The sequence below is a fragment of the Crocodylus porosus genome, unplaced genomic scaffold (genome assembly GCF_001723895.1).
Source record: "Crocodylus porosus isolate Cpor-Errol unplaced genomic scaffold, CroPor_comp1, whole genome shotgun sequence".
Lineage (NCBI taxonomy): Eukaryota > Metazoa > Chordata > Crocodylia > Crocodylidae > Crocodylus > Crocodylus porosus.
Genome location: NW_017728911.1, coordinates 7,669,617 through 7,692,309, shown reverse-complemented (window position 1 = coordinate 7,692,309; position 22,693 = coordinate 7,669,617). Strand labels below are relative to the sequence as shown.

The following is a 22,693-nucleotide window of genomic DNA, read 5'->3' as shown; positions in this document are numbered from 1 at the left end:
CCAAGAGTGACTAGGAATAACGGTCACAAGCTGGCAGAGGGTAGATTTAGGCTAGATATCAGGAGGCGCTACTTCACTGTCAGGGCGGCTAGGATCTGGAACCAACTTCCAAGAGAAGTGGTGCTGGCTCCTATGCTGGGGGTCTTGAAGAGGAAGCTAGATGAACACCTTGCTGGGGTCGTTTGACCCCAGTACTCTTTCCTGGCATAGCAGGGGGTTGGACTTGATGATCTGCTCAGGTGTCTTCCGACCCTACAAACTATGAAACTATGAAGTAAAGTTTGTAGGCTAATCTATGAAAGGTATTTTGTAAGTTCCCTTCGAGGATTAGAACTGAGAGATTGGAAAGGGAGTGATTGTCTTGTGAGAAGTGTGCATCTACAGGTGATTGAATATTTTTGTCTTTGATAGATCTTCAGTATGCATTCATTCTGGTATGCAGTTGTTGTTTGGTTTCTCCTACATATTTTCCATCAGGGCATTTGGTGCATTGGGTGAGATATATTATATTTCTAGAGGTGCAGGTGTAAGATCTAGGAATGGTGATGGTTCTGTTGTGGGGTATAGTTATGGTGGGAATGGTGGAGATGTTTTAGCAGGTTTTACATTTCTTGTCCTGGTATGCTCTGGATCAATTTGGTAGGTTTTGGGTCACAGGGAATTTGCTTCTGGTGATGAAGTTAGTGAGGTTTGGTGCTTGTTTAAAGGCTAGGATGGGTGATTCTGGAAAGATCTCTTTAAGAACTTGGTCTTCTTGCAACTGTTGGAGGATTTTCTGTATAGGTTCCAGGGAAGAATGGTATGTCATAACTAATGGTGTGCGATTCGTGGGAATTTTCTTTTTGTACTGCAGCAATTCTTCCCATAGTATCCAGGTGGCTCTTTTGAAAGTGCAATCTATCTGACCGGAGGAATGTCCTTGTCGGGTGAAAGCCCTTTTAAGATTTGTGAGGTGATGATTGCAGGTATTCTCCTCAGTGCAAATTCGGTGGTATTGGAGAGCTTGGATGTAAATTACAGCTTTTTTGGTGCGTTTAAGGTGATTGCTGGTTCTGTGTAGATATATATGTTGGTCTGTGGTTTTCTTGTTGTCGGATTATCACTGAATACGGGCGCGCACCTCTGCACCTGGTTGACATTCACCGTTTCCAGTATATGTTGACCTGAGCCAGTGTAGTTGGATTGGTCCTCTCTCTTTCTCTCTCATCTCACCTGCCATGCCTTTGATGGTTCAAATAAAGTGGGGAGGGGTAGTAACTCCCCAAACCAACAACGACTGGCACCTGGTTCACATTGCCAGGGCCAGTTCTGGCAGGAAAAAAAAAAGGAAAAGAAAAATAAACTTGCCTTCCACGCTGAATTCCCCTTCGGACTGCCGGGACTCACAACAGCCCTTTCTCCTCACCTGTCTTCAGGTTTAGCTGCCGGCCTTACGGGTGAGCAGGGCCTCTTTCTTTTCTTTTTTTCCTGCTTTCGTGACTGCCGCTGCACCAGCTTAATTGGTTGCCTGCAGCAATCAATTAACACCACGAAATAGACAAAAGGAAAACATCTCTCTCTTCCTTCCTAATGCCGAGCTCTCTTCTCCTGGAAGAGTGTGGCAGGGCACCGTAGGTGCCTGCCACTTTAAGAGCATAATGCTGGCAGCCACCAGGTGCCTGATGAGGGCAGCCATTTTGAACCTGGGGCTGCCCATATAAACAAGGCAGTTTTGCTGCTGCAGGCCAGGCAACAAGATCGCCTGGGTGTAGGGCTGCTGGTATCATCTGGAGGTAAAGGCAGGAGCTGTTGGGGATGGATAGGAGGCTCCTGGTCCTGGGCATGACCTAAAACTTCACCCTGCTGGGAGTGGGTGGTCTGGTGGGGCTCCTGGTGGTGCAGGAGCCCCCAGGAAATTCCAGGCCAGTTACCACCCCGGTGAAAGGCGGGTAGGGGCACCTTAACCCTAGCCCTCACCTTTGGGTGGGTTTACGTTTCATTGGAGGTAGTCGTGGGGGTGCAAGCCCCAATGAGGAGAGTGTGTGCCAGGCCTGGCTATGGCCGCCTAAGCCCTGTGGGGGTGTGAGATCCCAAGAGGGTGAGCTGGGGGCCAGGTACGGCTGAGGCCACCTGAGCCCTGAGGGGGTATGAGACCCCGAGAGGCAGAGTTGGGGCCAGGTACGTCTACGGCCACCTAAGCCCTGCAGGGGTTCAAGACCCCGATGGGGAGAGTGGGGACAAGTACAGCCAAGGCCGCCTGAGCCCTGCGGGGGTACAAAACCCTGAGGGGGAGAGTTGGGGCCAGGCACGACTACAGCCACCTGAGCCCACCCGGGAGCAAACCCACCCCTCGGAGCCCCAGTGAAGGGGGCTGAGTTGTGGAACTCCAGTGAGGGGGGGTAGCCCCAGGGAAGGGGGTCGAGATCAGTAGCCCCAGGTGAGGGGCAGTGTGCTAGCCCCAAGTGAGGGGCAGAGTGTTGGAGCTCCAAGCAAGGGAGGCAATGTGGAGCCCCAAGCAAGGGGAGTAGGCCCAGGTAAGTCTTTGGATGCCGGAGGCTGAGGTTTGGGCCGGAGGCCGAGTGAACGGGGGCTCAGCCCCAGTGCGAGAGAGGCGAGTCCTGACCCCAGTAAGTCCTTCACTGCTGGGAGGAAGAGTGTGGGTCAAAATGTAACATCTGTAGTAGCACCATGACCTGCTGCCCCGGTGGGGAGTGAGAGTCCCCTGTGAGACTCTGGGACACCAGTCATGGTGTAAGGTACCCCAGATCCCCACATCCAGGAAGGGGGACCTGGAGAGAGTGTGGGGCTAGTGAGGCCAGAGGTAGAGTGCCCCCTCAACTGGCCCATGCTGGGACCAGGACAAAGGTCAAAAGGGCCAGGCACCCACTGCAAGGGGCACCCAGGGTTGGGGGCCTGGGACCCCGACTGGCCTTTGAGATGAGGCCAGGGCCTGTGTATGGCCAAGCATTCCAAGTGGGGGTCCATGCCTGAGAGAGGAGCCAGCTACGAGGAGCTTGGCAGCCTGGAGAAAGGTGACATAGGCCGCCTGAATGGAGGGTTCAAAGGAGGGTCCTGCCAGGATGATTCTGGAGCCCAGTGTGGGGCTGGGGTGCTTGTTAACACCTGGATGCCATCTGCAAGGCTTGGGCTGCAGTGTACGGAAGGATCAGAGCCCCAGATAGTGCCCCTAGCATCGGGGCAAGAAATGGGCAGCCTCCCGCTTATTAGCATCTATGAATAAATTACCAACAAGGCATGGCAGGAGAGACAGGCAGGCGGCAGCCTGGAGGCAGGTGGGAGGCCAGTGACGGCTGGCCTGAGTGAAGTCCACCTCGCCACAAACAGGGCTCAGGACACCCTTTCCCCTTGACTCGGGTTTAACCCAAACAGTTGGGTGCTGGAGTCGTGAGCAAGCGGAAGGGTTTCCTCTTTCCATTCATAACTGCTGCTGCGTTGGCTTAACTGACTACCCGCAGCAGCCAATTAACACCCCAAAAAAACGGGAAAGAGAGTGTGTCTCTCCTTCTTCTCCCTCCTTTCCTGGGTGTGTTGTTTTTTTGTAAGAGCTCCTCTGAGCTCAAAAGACCATATTGGTCTCTTGCCCTGTGTGAGGGGGCCAGGACCCCGAGGGGCCAGGCCCGAACGGGGAACCCCGGAGTTCCGCCCAGCTTCCAGGGTCCGACCCGGAAGTCTGGCCGGGAACTTAAAGCTTCCCGGAACTTGAACCGGGCCAGCGCGGGACCGGCCCGGGAAGATAAAAGGAGACCACCTACCCCGAGCAGAGGAGGACGAAGGCTCCGGCGGGAGCCTGCCCCTGGAGCTACGGAGCCGGGAACTGCGAGGCCGGGAGCTGCGAGGCCGAGAGCCGTGGAGCCAGGTACAGCTGCGCTGGGTGCCAGGCGGTGGGAGCCGGCAGCGGTGAGGCTGGGAGCCGGGGATCCGGCGGCGGCGGAGCCGAGAGCCGGGGATCCGGAGGCGGCGGGGTCGGGAGCCGCAGAGCCGGGAGCCGGGCGGCAGGGACCGGCGGCAGTGAGGCAGGCAGCCGCGCAGCCAGGAGCAACTCAGCGGAAGCCCGCGGTGGCAGCCTGGGGAACTGCGGAGCCCAGGATTACCCCGCAGGAGCCGGCCAGGCAGGAAGCGGCAGAGATCGGGGCCGCCGTGAACCCCGACGGGACGAAGGTACCAAAGGGGCCAGTGGCCGTTGCACCAGAGGGAACCGGGAAGGGAGGCTCGGACGGAGGGACCCTTCTCCGGCGGTTGCGGGCCGCTTGGTCGCAGAAGAAGACCCGCGGGCAGGGAGGCAGACCGGGTAGCCCCCCTGGGTCTAGAGAGTGAATCACAAGAGGTAAAGACACCTCAGGACTAGTGGAGCGATCAGCATCAGGGAGACTAGGTGCTGGTAGGACTCCTGGTGAGGGTCCAGCAGTGCGAGGGTACCCCCCCCCACTGCAGGACTAGTACGCAGACAAGGGAGCCCTAACGGAGGCTCCCCACCCGGAGGACCGGGCGAGGGTGTAGGGGAGGAGGAGCCCTCAGGACCCCTGGACTTTGGAGGTAAGATACCTCAAGTGGACCGCCAGCTTCCCGCCACGGGTGAACCCCATAATTCCATCAAGTCGTGGCAGGAGAGAGCGGCGAAGCGGAAGCAGCCCAATACATATCCCCTCCTCTCCAGGGGCCATCTGGGGATTGGGGGACTCACGGTAAGTGACGCACCCCATCCCCCCACACCCTGTTCCCAGGGACTTCAGTCTCGGGCAGTGGGTGGCTACAGCCCTACCTGCCTGTATCGTCTTCACCATTCACTCCTTCTCTCCCCTCCAGTTCCCCACTCCATCCCAGAAATAGATTCGGCCACCTAATTGCGCCAATCTGTCTTACTTGGAGCCGGGGTGGATCAGGAGCTCTTGCTGTAGTGTGGCTATGCTGCTACAGCTGGGCATGTGCTCTTGGGCAGGGGAACACCCTGGGTGTTCAGTCTCCAGTTTTCCACACTTGTATATGGTGGTTTGTATTTTACCATTTTGGATATTGATTATGGTGTCCAAAAATAAATGTTGGTGCTGGAGTATTTAAGAGACAGCCTGATGGAGGGGTGAACTCAGAACAACCTTGGAGAACTCAGAACAAAAGAACAACAACAGGACAATAGCAGAGTCTTCCAATGCCTAAAGAAGGGTGTTTGTGCAAAGAATTTTTTTCCAACTATTCAGTTGGTCTAATAAAAGATATCACATCTACCCAAAGAACCTTGCCTGCCTATGTCCTTAGACCAACACAAATACAACCAATAACCCAGTCCTATAAGTATGTATTTTCACCAGAAGCCCAGTAAGTTAATTCAGTCAAGTAAGAGAAACAATACACATGCTAAACAATGCAGCTCTAATTTCAAATATCAAGTATCAATTAGCAAGTCACAGGGCAAACGAAATCAATAAAAAATTATACTGAAGTATTTTGAAGAGTACACACACCTAAGAACATTTTTATCTGCCAGCAAACAGGAAAACATAGAAGAAAGTCATAAATAAATAAAATTAATGTATATAATAAATTAATCATTATGAATTATAACTCTGTTCTAGGATTCACATACTGTATATAAATTGGGAAGTTTTTCTGGCAAAGAGTCTTTGTATTGCACAACAGATTTCAAGTGTGGCAAATGATTCCAGATCTGTTGGATTAAAAAAAAAAGTGTATAATTTATTATGCATGTATTATTTAAAGAAAAAGGTCAAACAAAATCTTTCAAAATACTGAGTTAGACAGAGGTCTACAAAGAAACCTCTGAGCTTCCTGCAAGATCCTCATCCTTATACCCATCCATACTGAAGTCAACCTAACCTCTCAGGAAAATAACTGGGACAAGAAATAGGCTTCAGATCTGAACACTACCACAACCAGACTGCATTGGACAAAGATGCAAAATAAGTTCCTGATCATTTAAAATACCTTCTTCCTTTACATTACATCCAGTGAGAGCAGTGCTTTGTGGACAAGATGCGAACTGATTGCAAGTGTTTGTCACACAATGGTGTTTGTCACACAGACACCAATGACCTCTAAAATGACCAGGCCTCAACCAAACTTTCATTAAGCTGGTTATAGAAAATATTCTGCCTGAATTCCTACTTTATTATATTTAAGATATATTATGTAATATATAAGTGTACACAGTGTATTTACTGTTTTAAAAGGCCGTTTGATGATTTCTGAGAATATCTGTCTAGGATTTGGTCTGTAGTAATGTAAGTTTACAGTTTCACAGGTAGATGATAATAACTGCTTCTTTCACTTCCCTTCTTCATATTTTGCTTTTACTTGTCAGAACATTGAATTGCTTCTCAGTGGCCTACCCACCATAGTTCCCTCTATGCTTTTGACCTGAACTATGGTCGACTGAACTGGTGAGACCAGTATAAACAGCAATCGCTTTTATACGTCCATGCTAACCGTCATATGTATATTACTAAGATAATAAGCCTACAGTTTTAAAAACAATTTGAGTCGAGTCACTACTGCTTCATGGAAAACTAAAATGTAACATTATTACATTTATTATTTTATATTATTAAATAATACACCTACAGTCTTAAAAACAATTTGAGTCTCAGTTTCCTCTTGAAAAAGCTAGCAGCTAAAACTAAAAAGCTCTAAATCACTGACAGTTCTTGCTGGCTCAGGTGTTATCTGCACTGTAACTAATAACCAGAACCATATCATCTACTCTGCTACATGAATTGTGGCAAACACATTCCAGTCAAAAGAAAATATTACAGTACAAGATATCACAACTAATAAAGATAAATTATGTTTCACAAGTGCAGGAAAGACATACCTAATGTATGTATTAAAAAATCTTTGATAACCTTTTCTGTGATGAGCTGCAATTATTATATGTTCATTTCAGATTGAATGAAAGCCCCACTTTATTTTCCTACAATAAGCAATGTATGATTTCAGTGAATCTCTAATGATAGCAGAGTTGTATTGTGAAGTATTAATTTCATTATAAGAGGGTTTCACTGTACTCCCTGAAACCCCAACCCAAGTCACATGAAGTGGGTAAGCTCATGATGAAGGCTCATCATGTCAGTCACTAGTAATCTTTATTAGTAATTTAGTGAAATTGGAATTGAAAATAATTTGTACCCTCTCAACCATTTTCAGAGAAAAGGCATCAGAAACAGAATTAGGGCATGATGCTATAGTCATCAGAAGATAATTATTTATCATATAACTTGGTAATGTTTGGTATGTTCTCTACCAGATAAAATCCGAACTACACAACCCACTGTTACAGGCACCCTACTTGCAACAATGATTCAGGTTCTTGAGTAGCTAATGTTGTAAGGCGTTTGTAGATGACACTTTAAAGCAGGTTTAAAGCCGGTTAAATGTCTTTTGCACCACTTTAACGGCACTGCTGTTTGCACATTCAGCAGCGTATTGCACATTAATTCCAGCTGCTGTAGCACATTTGGCAGTGTAATGTGCCTTAAATGACTTTGGGACACAGCAAATGACTGGGGTGCTGCAAAGTAACACACCTCCATGGAGTTTTAGTTTTCTACCTTACAGCTGCAGAGGGAAGCACCGGGCTCCGTGCGGCTCAGGGGCTGGGCAGACAGCCCACACAGGCAGCCTGGCAGCAGCCCGGGAAGACAGGCTCTACAGAAGGAAAAAAAATAAAGCAGGGAGCCTGCCTGCCTGCCTGAGCTGCACAAGGGCCCGGTGCTTCCCTCTGTGGCTGCAGTACCCCCCGGCACTGCCCGAGCTGGGTGCCTGTGGGCAGGTGCTGCCTGGGGTCGGGGGGCGGCAACTACTGCTGCAGAGGGAAGCACCAGCCCCGCCCCCCCAGCTCAGGGACTGCTCTGACTGCCAGCAGCTTGCTTTCCTTTCCCCACTGCTCAAGAGGCAGGTAAGGATCAGGTGGACACGGGTGTACATGACACAAAGGTTTACTTTACCCTAAATTGAAGCGGGGTTTTTAAACCCCCCCCCCGCTTCAATTTAGGGAGAATTAAACCCCCGTATCATGTACAAATGCCCATAAATGTTTGTTATTCAAGAAAAAATCTTAGTTCTTTCCCTGCTCTAATGAGAAATTCTAAATTGCCGCAATACAACAATAAATTTGATATTTTTGTCCTCCAAAGTCAGTGCTTCTGATAAATCCTCAAAGGATACAGAACAGAGATGGGCAATTATTTTTGCTGGAGGGCCACTTAATGAGTTTTAGTGAACTGCTGAGAGCACATTTAAAATCTTTCAGAAGATAACATTTTAATAAATTACAGATAAAGAACAAAACATACTAAAAATCAAACAGATAACATATTTTAATTTTATTTTTAAAAAAGTCCTGATTTATGTATTTTGAGTAGAGTACAAAGAGGTGATTGCATAATAGCTCAAAATAAATTTTTACACTTGTATATTGTGTGTGGGAGGTGGGGGTGAGGAACGGGGGTGTGTGTGGGGAGATGTGTGGGTGTGGGTTTGGGGGACTGCCCAGGGGCAGGAGGAGTGTGCTGCAGAGCTTGCCTGGGCAGTGCAGGTACAGTCCGCACTCTCCCCCGTCCATCCTGAAACTGACTCCATGGCGCTCATAGGGCCAAGCCCTGCCTGCTCCTGCCTGGGGCAGCCCATGCCATGGTCCCACCCATGCCTGTCACTCCTGACCCTGGCCCTGGCCAGCACACACAGCTTCTTGGCAGGGCTTCTCCTGGTACAGCTGCAGGTGCTTGGGTGCTGCATGGCTCCCCCTGTCTCCAGCAGCTCTTCCTCTTCCTCATGCCCCTGCTGCACCACTCTGGGTTGGGAGAAGCTGCATCCAGGCAGCTCCTGCCTCAGCTCACGAGGCTCCAGCTCCAGTTCCCGGCTGTCTTCCACCCACTTCACCCACTTCACCCACAGGTGGCTGCTTGCTCAATCCACCGGGTGGCCTAGTGGGTAGAAAGTGACCAGGAGCTGGAACCCTGTGCACTGGGTCAAGAGTAGTCTGGTTGAAGCTCCCTCCTCTGCCCAGAGCAGCACAGTAGGGACAGGAGGAGGAGGAACCACTGGAGGAAGAGTGCCACCAGGAAGCTATGCCTGCTGGCTGGAGCTGGGAGGCATTGGCTGGAGTGCAGCACAAGTGCCCTGGGTGGGAATGGGTGGGACTTGGCCGCATGCAGAATACTGCAGGAGCAGCCACAGGTGAGATCCAGTTAATTGGTGGGTGCCTGCCTGCAGGCCGGATCCAATCGCTTGGTGGGCTGGACCTGGCCCACAGGTTGTATTTTGTCCCGTCTCCCCCCTCCACTCATACAGAAGAACTAGAGCAAGTTCAGAGAAGGGCAACAGCAATAACTAGCCCTGCCATATGGAAGGGTTTCCATATAAGGAGTGACTAAAGAGTCTAAGCTCATATTCAGTTTAGAAAAGAGATGCTTGAGGAAGGATGTAAGGTGTTACGAAATACTAAATGGCAAGGAGAAAGTAAATAGAGATGTATTATTTACTAATCTCTCACAATACAAGAACTATGGATTGTAAAAGGAAGTTTAATACTGAAAAGAAAGTTTTTTCACATAGCATGTGAACTCACTGCCACAAGATGTTGGGGCAGCAGACAGTTTAACCAGGTTCAAAAAGGGACTAGACAAATTCTTGGAGGAAAGGTTTATCAATAGCTTCTGACTATGAGAGTTAGGGGTACATCCTCTAATTCAGAGCTTCCTAGACCATAAATGCTGGAGCCTGCAAGTGGGAGAGGAATGAGGGAAAAATCCTGGTCATACCCTGTTCATTCTCCCTTTCCACCTCCATTCTCTGACACTGTACGACACAGGATACTGGGCAAGACAGATTATGATCTGTTCCAGTAAATGGCAATTCTTATGTTTTTATGTGGAACTACAAGACAAGTTACAATAGCAACCTCTTCATACCTGCATTATTTTGTCCAGTTGTTTTTGACTGTCTACCACAATGATATTGGCTTTACTGTCATGAGCAATGTGGTGACAAGCCTCTGGTGAGTTGGTCGTATAAATTCCTGTGACAATTCCTCTGTAACAAAGCAAACTTGGGGGATAAGCAAGGAAATACTAAGCACGTGATGCACTTTGCCCTTTATATTATACATGTTCAAAAGGGAGGAGAAATTGGCGATGGTATGAAAACCACTTGTAAGCACAGTGGTGTAGCAGAGTCATGGCTGTTAAATGTTATTTATTTATTTACTTTGGTATTTTACACATGAATATCAACAGCTAAGTAGAATACAGCACTTAGCAAAAAACCAGCACCATCACTCTGGCTGTTTGAGGTGTCCGGTTTGCCTAAATTAAAAACACTGATGCAACAACAGCAGAAGCAATGGTGGAAAGCTCAATATTTTACCTACCACATAGTTGAGAGTATGGTTAGACCATGAAGCAAAAAGGGTTACATCCTCTTTATACTACAGCCTCTGCTACTTTCTGCTATTGATAGGGCTCCACTGAGGGTGAAATGTCAGTCTGAATTTTGCTGATGTAGGCACAATCCAAGATAAACTAAGTTGAAAAACAGCAGTTATTGGGATTATACAGACAGACACCAGAGAAGATAAATGTAGGTTTGTCTGTGCTTCCTTTGTCATTTCAGCCATGTCATATTCTGCTGTGGCATCAAGCCAAAAATCAGCATATGGGCAGGTTCCACTGTGCTGACAGAAGTGGTAGGCTCTGGTCCCCATCTCTCTAGGACTAGTGATGAGAGACTGTACTATACTAAACGTTCTGTGTGACTACCATAATTGAACCTGTATTAAATAAGTTCAATTGGTCGGGTTTTGGGTTACTTACACAGCACAGAGAGAAAGAAATAGAGCTCCATGATCTGACTGTCTACACAATGGGATCTAGAATAATTTACGTCATGGTTACATTTCAAAATGAGGCAATACTATAAGACAACTTTTGGGGCCACTAACTCAGACCTTAGGGCACTGTAATCCACAATGTTTCTATCCTTGTAGTTATACCATAGAATCAAACATTGCCTTGGAACACATTTATTCCTAAAGCCAGAACAAGTCAAAAAACTTACCCAGCAAAAACAGTTCCAACTGCTGAAATGAACCATTCTGGAGAGTTAAATCCAAGAATTGCTACACTGTGGAATCGTTCAAGACCAAGCTTAAAATGAAACAGTAAACACTGGGATAGTTAATGCAAGCATATTGGAGAGAAAGATTCAGTGCACCTGTACACATGCACATAGCCCCCACACCCAAATACATGCAGAGGAAAAATTTGATTTATTTATTATCTACATATTTTAAAAGTGCCTGCCCATAGTTCTAGGTACCTTTGCAAAATATAATAGAACATGTACACAATACCAGTGAAAGCAATGTCTGCAGTTCCCATACCCCCGAACTCCCTACCCATTTGCTCAACCTTGTTCCTTGGAAGATCTGAAAAAAAACATTTATTCAAATCCAACATTTATGTTGAATATTAGGAAAAACTCTTTCACTAGGAGGACTGTGAAGCACTGGAACGGTTACCTAAAGAAGTGGTAGAATCTCTATCCTTGGAGTTTTTTAATGCCCAGCTTGAAAAGCTTTGGCTGGGATAATGTAGTTGGGAATGGTCCTGCTTTGAGCAGGGGGTTGGACTAGATGATCTTCTGAGGTTCCTTCCAATCCTAATTTTCTATGATTCTATGAAAAAATATTGAAAAATAGGATTTTGTAACATGAACTAGAAGTACAATTATTATTAGATCATCTCTTACTTATAACGTTTCCCAAATCCTTATATATTTCTTTTTCCTTGGGATCAGAGTTACATGGATTTTGTACGTTGCTCTGAGGGAGGACGGTGACAAAGTTACATAGCCCTGATACTGTTCTTGAAGGAATTCTACTTCAGGATCTCTGAGGAACAGAGTGAAGTGTGCTCCCTGAACACTAGATGAACATCTTGCTGGGGTCATTTGACCCCAGTATTCTTTCCTGCCATGGCAGGAGGTCAGACTAGATGATCTGCTCAGGTCCCTTCCGACCCTAGAAACTATGAAACTTTCTTTGGAATGATGCAATATGTTCCTTCCGCTTGCTCAACCTACCCATTGGGCTAGCATAGATTTGGGAAGACCTGGCATTGGAATTAAAGCCCTCACCGATGTTTTAATTTGTATTCTCCAGGATGGTAAAACTGAGTTCTCTTTATGCTCAAAAGCAAAATGTCTGAGGTTATGCCCTGTCTCTATGTAAGGGCCTTCAAAGAGAAAAAGTTCTATGTCCACTCTCCACCCCTCCCTTTGGCCCTGAAAGAACAGAATGGAAGGGAGGTACGAAAGCAACTTTCCCTGGTATTATACACCGCCAACCTGATGCTACCTGTGCCAAACACTGCTGGATTTATTCTTCTTTGGACTTTTCCAAAAAGTGTGTACTAAATTCTATCCTATTTTAAAAACTAACCTACATTACATTTCAGCACCTGAAAAAAATCTAAAGCCCATGCCACCAATCTGTGGTATAGATTCCAGAAAGAACTTTACATGGACTCTAGCATCCCCTCTCTGTGAATAACATCCTGTAACTAACTTCCCAGCTGGTTTCTTGCTGATTGCCTTTGTAACTTTTTTCTTCTAATATCTTTGCAACCACAGTTGCAAAGTACCATCAGCTACCATTAAAAATAATAATAAAAATAGCTATCGTGTGTATAACTAAAAAGTATAATCTATTAAATATTTCTCAGCTGCTTCTTACTGGTTTGGTCAATCACAGAAATTGAAGTTGCTATGCAATTGAGAAATATTGGGATATTAAGGTAATTAGGGCCATCAGATGTACCTCTTTTACACGGAAAGTAAATAAAATGAGACATTTCAGGATAAAAGCCTTTCTGTAATAGTCTGAAAAGTTCTCTCTGGTGGTTGAATGGTGTAGTTGCTAATCTAAGAAGGCTGTGTCTGGACAGGATAATATATGGGAATTGCTGTGATAAATATTCGATTTATCACAAAGTACATAAGTCAGGCAGAAGTCAGGCAGAAAGCAGGTCAGGGTGGCACTTTAGAGACCAATTCAGAAAGGTGTAAACTTTTGTACGTGACAGCCAACTTCATTAGTTCATTAACAGGCTAACATTTGATGAAGTAGTCTATTGCCTATGAAAGCTTAAGCCTTTCTGAATGAGTTAGTCTCTAAGGCCACCCTGCCTTTAACCTATTATAAGTGAATGTTCCTCCTGAGGCATTTGTTATTTTAATACATTTACTCTTACCTTCAGGAAGCTTTTAGCTGCCTTCCGAGAAAGACTATAATACTCTGAAAATGTGATCTTTTCCCATTTTCCATTCTTTCTGCTGACCAAAGCATTGAGAGGCCCATATTTTTCCATGGACTCTTTGAACATTTGATGAACTGTTAGTGGAGTTTGTGAACAGGATGGATCTATTCTTAGTTTGACCACACCATTGGCATATGTAGTCCATAATGATTCTGAAAGGCAAAGCATTATCAAGATACAATACTACATCAGAGTAAAATATAGCATCTGGTCATATAAAGACTGTATCTTAATGTACATAAAGAAGTCAAAGGAAATCAGATCACACTGGAAGTTTTGAGTGCTTGACTTTGAAACCTTAGATATTCTTATGTGCTTATTTTTGTTAGAAAACAAGAACTGAAGAAACAAAAATGTCACTAGGTAAAGCCATATTGTTGCCCCTCATGAGTCATTCACAGGATGCAGGATCATTAGGTATATTGCACAGCCCTCTACTAATTGACGCAAGAGTGGAAGTAGACAATTGTATGTGGACCTGAAACAAGTGGGAGGACTGAGACACAAACTGCAAATGGTTTTCACAGGCATTTGCTGGAAAATCAAAGTAGTGTTCAGACTAAAGACTAATGGTTTCATCCAGGATGTGAAAGGGAGTATGTTCTACTGCTTACAGACACTCTCCCCGTCTCCCTCCAAGCTTCTCCTGTTTCTCTTCTGTCCTTATCTTCCCCCCCCAGGGCCTGCTCCTGTCCCTTACCAACTCTTCCCTTGGCCCCTGTCCATACCTCCCTGCCCAATATATGATGCCATCATTCTCGCAGCTTAGGCAAATCCAGAGGGGCGCAGTGGTGTGGTTGCACTCCCCTTCTGCCATCGCTGCTGTCCCTGGCTGACCCATGTACAGGGGGAGCCCCAGAACCGCTCCTGCTGCTAAGCTGCTGAGTTTTCTGCAACAGAAGAATTGCTCTATTATTTTTCTGTTATAAAAAAAAGTGAAAATTAAGAGATGGCATTTTCTGAGAGAGACATTTAACAAAAGGAACCTTAAATCTAACCAGGGGTGTCTTAAGCTTAACAAGGTTGAGAACTACTGACCTACAGAAACAGAAATCTCATAGTAAAAAACCGACCGTTAGGGCACTGATGATTTTTTAACCAGTAATCATAACTTGCCCACTTGTACTTAAAATTAATCTAGAGTTGTTGCCACATTTTAACGTGTAGACTTGCTATGTTAAAAAACATTGTGTTAATAGATGTACTTATCTAGAATAATGCTCTTATATTCATAATTACATCTTGGAGCTGCTGCTGCCTTTTGTACTTTATATAGGATTGTGTTAATTTAGTTTGTCAGTTAATTTATTATTATATTTTAACTTATTTGCCTATTGTTTTTCTCTTATTTATTCTGTTCATATCATATGCTGATGCATGTGCATCATGACATAAATACAGTAATAAGTAATTTCTTCATTCATTTCTTGGGCATATTGTTTCTAGCAGCTAATTCCATCTTAAAGCAAGTGCTCTTAAGTTAGAAACAACTGTACTACCCAAGAAAATGGAGAGTGCCTAAGCAAAACTACACTCTTCCTAGCACTGGATTAAAACTGAACAACAGATTAGCTTCTGGCATGAATTGTTATAAATCTTAACACGCAGTGATTTATCTTATAAAGATTAAGAAACAAAAATTTAACAAAATAAGCTCTTTGCACATGAGAGAGATTTAATGCTTTTGGAGCCTGGTTGGTTTGTAAGAAAACAAAGCAGAAAGCAAAGTCTTAAGATAGCTTTCATGAACTATTAAACTTAGAGCCTTTTCACAAAACTGCTTCACAGAATAATATTAAACATTAGGGGAAAAATGAATGTATTAACTGACAAATGCTGGGATTGGGAAAATTGCCTGTACATGGAACACCTCAGCACATGTACAGATGCAGCTAGTAGGATAAATTCTCCCACTCGCTGCTTGCTCTCGCTATTTTCACACCATATTTGTCTCTGGTTGCCAGCAAGCCAACCTGCCCTTTTCAGGGAAATACCCTATGGTTGTTGATGTCTAGGAGGAGAGGGATGCAGACAAAGATTAAAAGCTGTGACTGTATTGTTCCATAGCGCATGCAAAGTTCACATATGGGTCCATGTATTGTCAGACAGGCAGTGACAAGAATCAAAGAATCATAAAAAGTTAGGATTGGAAGGGATCTCGGGAGGTCATCTAATTCAACCCTCTGCTCAAAGCAGGACCATCACCAATTAGGCCATCTCAGCCAAAGCTCTGTCTAGCCAGGTTCTGAAAACCTTCAAGGATGGAGATTCCACCAGCTCTTTGGGTAACCTGTTCCAGTGTTTTACTACCTTCCTAGTGAGAAAATTATTCCTAATATCTAACCTAAACTTCCCTTGCTGCAACTTGAGACCATTGCTCCTTGTTCTGTCATCTGCCATCACTGAGAAGAAGTTTAGCTCCATCCTCTTTTGAACCCTCCTTCATGTAGTTGAAGGCTGCTATTAAATCCCCCCTCAGTCTTATCTTCTCCATGCTAAATAAGCCCAGTTCCCTCAGTCTTTCCTCAAAAGTCATGTCCCCCAGTCCCCTTGTCATTTTAGTTGCCCTCTGCTGAATGCTCTCAATTTGTCCACATCCTTTCTGTAGTGGGGGGTCCAAAACTGAACACAGTACTACAAATGTGGCCTCACCAGTGCTGAATTGAGGGGAATAATTACTTCCCTTGACCTGCTGGCAACATACCTACCAATACAGCCCAGTATGTCGCTAGCCTTCTTGACAACAAGGGCACACTGTTGGCTCACATTCAGCTTATTGTCCACTGTAACCCCCAGGTCCTTTTCTGCAGAGCTGCTTCCCAAGCCAGTCAGCCCTCACCTTGTACTGGTGCATGGGATTGTTCCATCCTAAGTGCAGGACTTTGTACTTGTCCTTGTTGAACCTCATGAGATTTCTTTCAGGATAATCCTTCAATTTGTCTAGGCCACTCTGAATCCTAGCCCTACCCTCCAGTGCACCTACTACTCCCTCCAGCTTGGTGTCATCTGCAAACTTCACTGATGAAGACATTGAACAAAACTGGCCCCAGGACTGAACCGTGGGGGACTCCATTTGATACTGGCTGCCAACTAGACATTGAGCCATTGACTGCTACCCTCTAAGGCTAATGTTCCCACCAGTGATCTATCCACTTTACAGTCCATTCATCCAGTCTGTACTTCCTTAGCCTGCCTGCAAGAATGTTGTGGGAGACCGTATAAAAAGCCTTACTAAAATCAAGGTATACCACATCCACTGGTCTCCCTGCATCTACAGAGACAGTCACCTCATCACAGAAGGCAATCGGGTTGATCTAGCATGACTTGTCCTTGGTGAATCCATGCTGACTGTTCCTAATCACCTTCTTCTCCTCCAAGTGCTTACAAAAGGATTCTTTGAGGATCTGCTCCATGATTTTTCCAGGGACTGAGGTGAGGCTGACTGGTTTATAGTTCCCTGGATCCTTTTTCCCTTTCTTAAATATGGACACTGTGTCTGCCCTTTTCCAGTCATCCAGGACTTCTCCTGATCACCATGAGTTTTCAAAGATGATGGCCAATGGCTCTGCAATCATATCAGCCAACTGCCTTAACACTCTTGGGTGCACCCCATCCAGTCCCATGGGCTTGTACATGTCCAACTTTTCTACATAGGGCCTGACCTGTTCTTTCACCACTGAGGGCTGCTCACCTCCTTCCCAAATTGTGCTGCCTGGTGCAGCAGTCTGGGAGCTGACCTTGCCTCTGAAGACTGAGGTAAAGAAGGCATTCAGCACTTCAGCCTCTTCTGCATCCTCTGTCACAAGGTTGCCTCCCCCATTCAGTCAGGGACCCATACTTTTCCTGATCCTCCTCTTGCTACTGACATACTTGGAGAAACCCTTCTTGAAATAATATACAACAAGTCTTATATGTTTTCACTTCCACTATGAATATAATAATAATCTGCAATGAGAGAAGAACAGAGAGTGGGAAAATTCTGGACATGCTCTATTCACCTCTGTCTTTCAGCATCCACTCTGCTGCCATGCAAGACTGGATTCTAGGTTAGATAAACCTGTGGTCTGACCTAGTAAATGGCATTTCTTATAATGATTATGTATGTAAATATGACATTCTGTAACATACATTAATATTTTAAAAAATTGGCTAGAAACTGTGGTTTACTGGCTGGTGAATTTTTATGTTTTGCTTCAATCAGGAATCAAATACATCTTTTTTAAATATTCCTCTTTCATCATTTTTCTAATAATCTAACTGAATTAAATTCAATTCAGCTGAAGCCTTGCCAACATTCTAATAAGGTGTTGAGCTTCACCAACAATGTTCAGAGCCCAGTTTAGAGCAACAACATTTATTAGGGGCTTGGAAGACAAGACTTATGACGAAAGTCTGAAAGATTTGGGATATTTAGTCTGGAGAAAGGAAGACCGAGGTGGGATTTGATAACAGATTTCAAATACCTGAAAGCTGCTTACAGAGAGGATGGAGATGGGTTTTTCTCTATATCTCTAAGGTACAGGTTTAGGAGCCTCAAGCTTCAGCAGGGGAAATTTACATTAGAAATTAGGAGGAAGTTTCTGACTATGGGGACCTTGCTACATGTTCAAATTAAAGCTGGAAACCAGCTATAAGCCTGTTACACATTTTCAAGCACTAACTTTGCAGCTGCTTGGCTCTTTTTACAGTTGGATAGTCATTTTTATGGTATGATAATTACTTTGCATGTGTGGCTGGTCTTAATATGCACATGTGGCCAGTCTAATTTTATTGCTCAGTTAACTAGTTCAGTATGTAATATAGCTAAGATGTAGCAGTGTCCTGAGGGTGGTGAAGCACTGAAACAGACTACCTAGAGAAACTGTATAACCACCACCCTTGTACATTTTCAAGACCAGGTTAGACAGACAGTTGGCTGGAATGGTCTAGTCAGGGATGATTCTACCTTGAACAGTGGCTGGAGTAGATAACCTTGTGAAGTCCTTTCCAGTCCTACTTCCCTATGATCATATCCTCCCAGAGTAGAATCAGAAATTTATCTTTTTTCAGAATCTGCTGTTTGTTCAAAGCAGAAGAATCAGTATCTTTCCCTGGGTTTATTTGAGTTGGGGGTGCGGTAGTGTAGAGAGTTCTGTGTGCTCTGTCTATACGGTTATGGACATATGTGCATTTGGAGATGTCTCAGAAGGGGAACATTTCAACATATTAGATTTTAGTTGTTACTTGTAGACAAATAGGGAACAATACAAATATAGCAAAACTGCTCCAACTTTAATACTGGTTCTTCCAGGGTTAAACTTGGACTGATTCTGAAGCAACCTTTCGTTCAAACTTCCAATTGCATGGAATAATGGAGACGATAATTGGACCTTTGATGGCATATTGGACCTTTGAGCTTAAATAAATTCAGAAATAACAATGTAGTTAAAAAGGAATATAAGTGAAACATTTTTATGCACGTTTACTCTCTTCACTGACTCCAGAAATAGATGTAATAAGAAGCCACTGGAGAGTGTGGCGGGCTAGGAGGGCGTGCTCCTATGCTGAGCCACCCACCTCATTGCGCCCGACCACCTTCCAGGCTCCGAGTATCTCCCTGGGGGTGTTTCACGTCTGGCCAACCCCTTTCCTGGAGCACACCCGCTAGCTTGAGGGTAGTGCTGCCAACACCCAGGGTCTGGCCTGATCCTGGCACTGTGCTTTCTGGGAAACACAGACCTAGTGGCCCTTGAGGGCACTTGACCCACTTCAATAACTTGGAGGCTTCCTTCAGACTGAAGTACAAACAGTGATCTCCCTTAGTCAGCCGAACAAAGGGGACCCCAAGGAATAATCTAGACCCACTCCCAAAAAAGTTTCCCATGCTAGGTACAAAGGAGAACTTTATTGGTTACAAGGAGTAGGTTTGGCATAGGGTACAGAGTAGAGCAATATCAGATAAATCCCATAGAGCAAACTGGCATGCCTGGGTAGCCTTTGATCACGCATCTGAGTTACTGCAAACTATATATCTAGTTAGATCTCAGGCAGCTTACAAATATCATCCAGAGGCAGGTGGAGATTCCCTCTGGAAGCAGGCAGTTCATTGATCATGAGTTTCAAGAGAGAGAGCAAGTTTCAGATGGTCCAGCTCTTCTCTGAGTTTTCATCATGGCTACTGCTCCCCCTCCTGGGCAGTCTTTAACTTATATAGATCTTATGACCTCATTTACCTGATCCAATGCATCACTGGTTGCCGGGCACACTGGCAGGGTCTCTAGTTCCCCCTGCCCCCAGTCAGGTTGACATTGCTTAGAACAATAGGGAGCATAAGCCCCTCACCCAGGTATGTGATGCCAGTCACATAGGCAGACGGAGGGGGTCTCCCCCCTCCCTCAGGAATGTATCCAACTCAGGTTACTTAAAAGAGATGGGATGTCTGCCCTCTGCAGGGCCCATATTAACCAAATTGTCACAAAGCAGAGTTTTTGGGGAGAGACAGAGGTGGCCTTCTGCCACAGAGAGCACATGCATGAATACACATACACAGATACCAGCACACACACACAAATGCTTCATTCGTGCATATTTATAACAACTTATGAAATGCACCGATGATGCTGAAGACTGTTGAAATACTATTAATATTTGTTTGTCCATAACAGCTAACACCCAAGGACTTCAATACATGTTAAGTAATATTTAAATTAGACTCAGCATTCAGATATGGTCAGTATCAAACTATGTTACAGATAGGAAAAATGAGGCATGGAATAAAAATAGGATTCTTGAAGTAAATATGAGCTTTACTATCGACTTGAATGGAAGCAGGACTGGGAACTATGGGACTGGCCCAAGTTCACACAGGGTGTCTGAGACAGAGCTGCCATTATAACTGAACTCTTGTTACATTTAGAACTGGGGTTTAACCAACAAGTTACCATCATTCTGCCTCTAAATGGTCTGATTAACAAAACCAGGAAACCCACTACAAAGCATGAGGCTTAATAGTCTGACAAAGCCTAATTGTAACCCATGAAAGAATACTTTGTTTTCTACACACCAGCCTCTATTCTTCCCTTTCCTCATGTCCTTGCACATTCCCTTTGGCCTGTATTGCTACCTTATTCTTACCCCATTGTAACCCTGGAGCTGGGAATACTGTAGAAAAGGTTTTCTAACCTCTGAAAGGAAAGAGATTTAACAAACAGCAAAAACCATTTTCAATTAGACTCTAAAATACTAAAAGAGTTCAGCATACGGAAACCCCTTGTATATTTTACTACAGAACGAAACATTATGCAAGCACTAAACTTAATGTGCAGTAACTATGGCGCATTAATGAATGTGTGTGATATTCAGAACCCAGTCTGAATATCTCTATACCACACTGGAGTTACACACTTTCAAATATTTAAAAAAATTGTAAATAGGTTGTATAGACAATATTAACAAAGAGTTCCTTAAATAATTTATCTAGGATTAGATACATTATTTTTACTTTTATCTAGGAAGCCTCTTAAACATAAGTACAGAAAACTCTAAAGCTCATTTGAATTTACACAACCTTAGCAGTTTTTAGCTGTCTTGATTCACTTCTATTTGAGCTTCAACACCTATCTGACACACTTTGTCTATCCATCCTTAAAACACATTCAGTATAATTTGCAAAAATATATGCAAAGGCCATATTAAGAAATTATTATGAGATTATTAGAAAAGAATCTCTTAAAAAGAGTAATGTAAAACTAGCTTCAGCCTTAGATACTGAACAGAAACTATCACTTTCTAAAGCAAATTTCTCTCTCAATTCTGCTCCTTTTCCCTACACAATAAATATGCAGTCATGGAGTTCTCCCATCACTTTTTGTGACTGGAACATCTGAAACAAGGATGTAATAATCCAAGTTTTCAAGCAAAGACCTTAATTCATATACTGACCTATGGGTTCCTTGTCTTGGATCTTCCCAGAATTAATTGGCAATTCTTTTGAGATGTCCTGTGCATCTGTGAATGTTCTAAAACAAAACATACGGTTATTAAAAGTTATCATACACTGTTAGTAAGTATTAGTCAATCTACAGCATGCTTTCACAAATCCAGTTGAGAAGTGCAAATTAATACAAAATGGAGGGAATATATGGTTCATAAGAACAGAGCATCTTTTACCTCTTGCTCCAGTTCCAGTAAAACAAGTTCCTGACTGAAAGCATTTCCTATCTGGTGCCAATGGGCTATGCTATATAAAATAAGGGAATGAAGTCTCAGTCTTAAACCTACTGAATAAAGTTAGCATCACACCAGCTATCACATTGGGCACTAATTTCTGTACTGTTGCCAGTTTCGACAGAAAAGCAAAAAATGTATGATCATAAAGAATGAATTATCTGTTTGGCCTTTATCAAGCTGACAGTGGATTGGTGTCAGACTATGTGGAAACTTTAACTGCTGGTGTCTTCATGATATTGTTGAAGGGGTACAAAAAGGACAGGGGGGAGTACAAGTAATCTGAAAATGAATCACAAACCATGTAGAACTTTGTCAAAACAACATAAACAGCATCATAATATGGCTGAAATTCAGTCCTCTGGCAAAAGTTTATTACAGCAATATAAAGAGTCTATTCTGCACACCCACAAAACAGTGGACCCCAAAACAAGATTAAATAGGTGACTTTGATGTATTTAGAGCCCCTGTATATTGCTTAGATGCTGCTCATTATAGTAGTCCAGAAAGTACCTGCTAATAGTGCTTTAATTTATACTTAGGAAAAGGAAAGGCTACCCTAAGTAGTGACCAGAAGGCTTGGTTCTTGTATTGTTTTATAAATATTGCTAGAACAGTTTTAAGCCAAACTTAATATAATTAATGGCATTATTGTCTCTCTCAGTTCCAGATCTTCTATGAAGCACTAGGGCTGTGTGAAGCTTTGGTCCCTGACTCATTTCGGCAGAGATTTGGCCTGATTCAGTGGCTGAATCTCTGAATCTGAATCAAATCAGACATAGACTGCCCGCGGATGCCACTGGTGGTGTCAGCGTTGGGGTGTTGGCGGTGCCTTTTTGCAGGCAGTGTACCGCCATGCTCAGGGGGTGCTCGTGCATCCACGTGCACCCCCCTACGCATCATCCCTGGAATCAGAGGACACTTCAATCTCTTCAAATCGAATCAGAACTCTCTGAATTGATTTAGAGAGATTTGGAAAGATTCAACGATTCAGACATAGACACAGCTTTCAATGTCTTTTCTACATACCTCTAGGTTTCATAGATTTCATAGATTTCATAGACATTAGAGCTGGAAGGGACCTCGGGAGATCATCGAGTCCAGCCCCCTGCCCAAAGGGCAGGAAGTCAGCTGGGGTCATAGGATCCCAGCAAGATAAGCAT

General features: G+C 44.4%; 1 protein-coding gene across 1 annotated transcript in view; it reads right to left on the bottom strand.

Annotated features, from left to right (window-relative positions):
• The window catches only part of ACSBG1 (acyl-CoA synthetase bubblegum family member 1), a 69,770-nt gene that overhangs the window by 37,524 nt on the left and 9,553 nt on the right, over window positions 1-22,693 (bottom strand). Inside the window, exons 2-6 of the mRNA XM_019533380.1 lie at window positions 21,246-21,322; window positions 13,260-13,477; window positions 11,065-11,153; window positions 9,921-10,041; window positions 5,579-5,659 (exon numbers count right to left, since the gene is read on the bottom strand). Coding sequence (XP_019388925.1) covers window positions 5,579-5,659; window positions 9,921-10,041; window positions 11,065-11,153; window positions 13,260-13,477; window positions 21,246-21,322 — 586 coding nt within the window. The remainder of the gene's footprint in view (window positions 1-5,578; window positions 5,660-9,920; window positions 10,042-11,064; window positions 11,154-13,259; window positions 13,478-21,245; window positions 21,323-22,693) is intronic.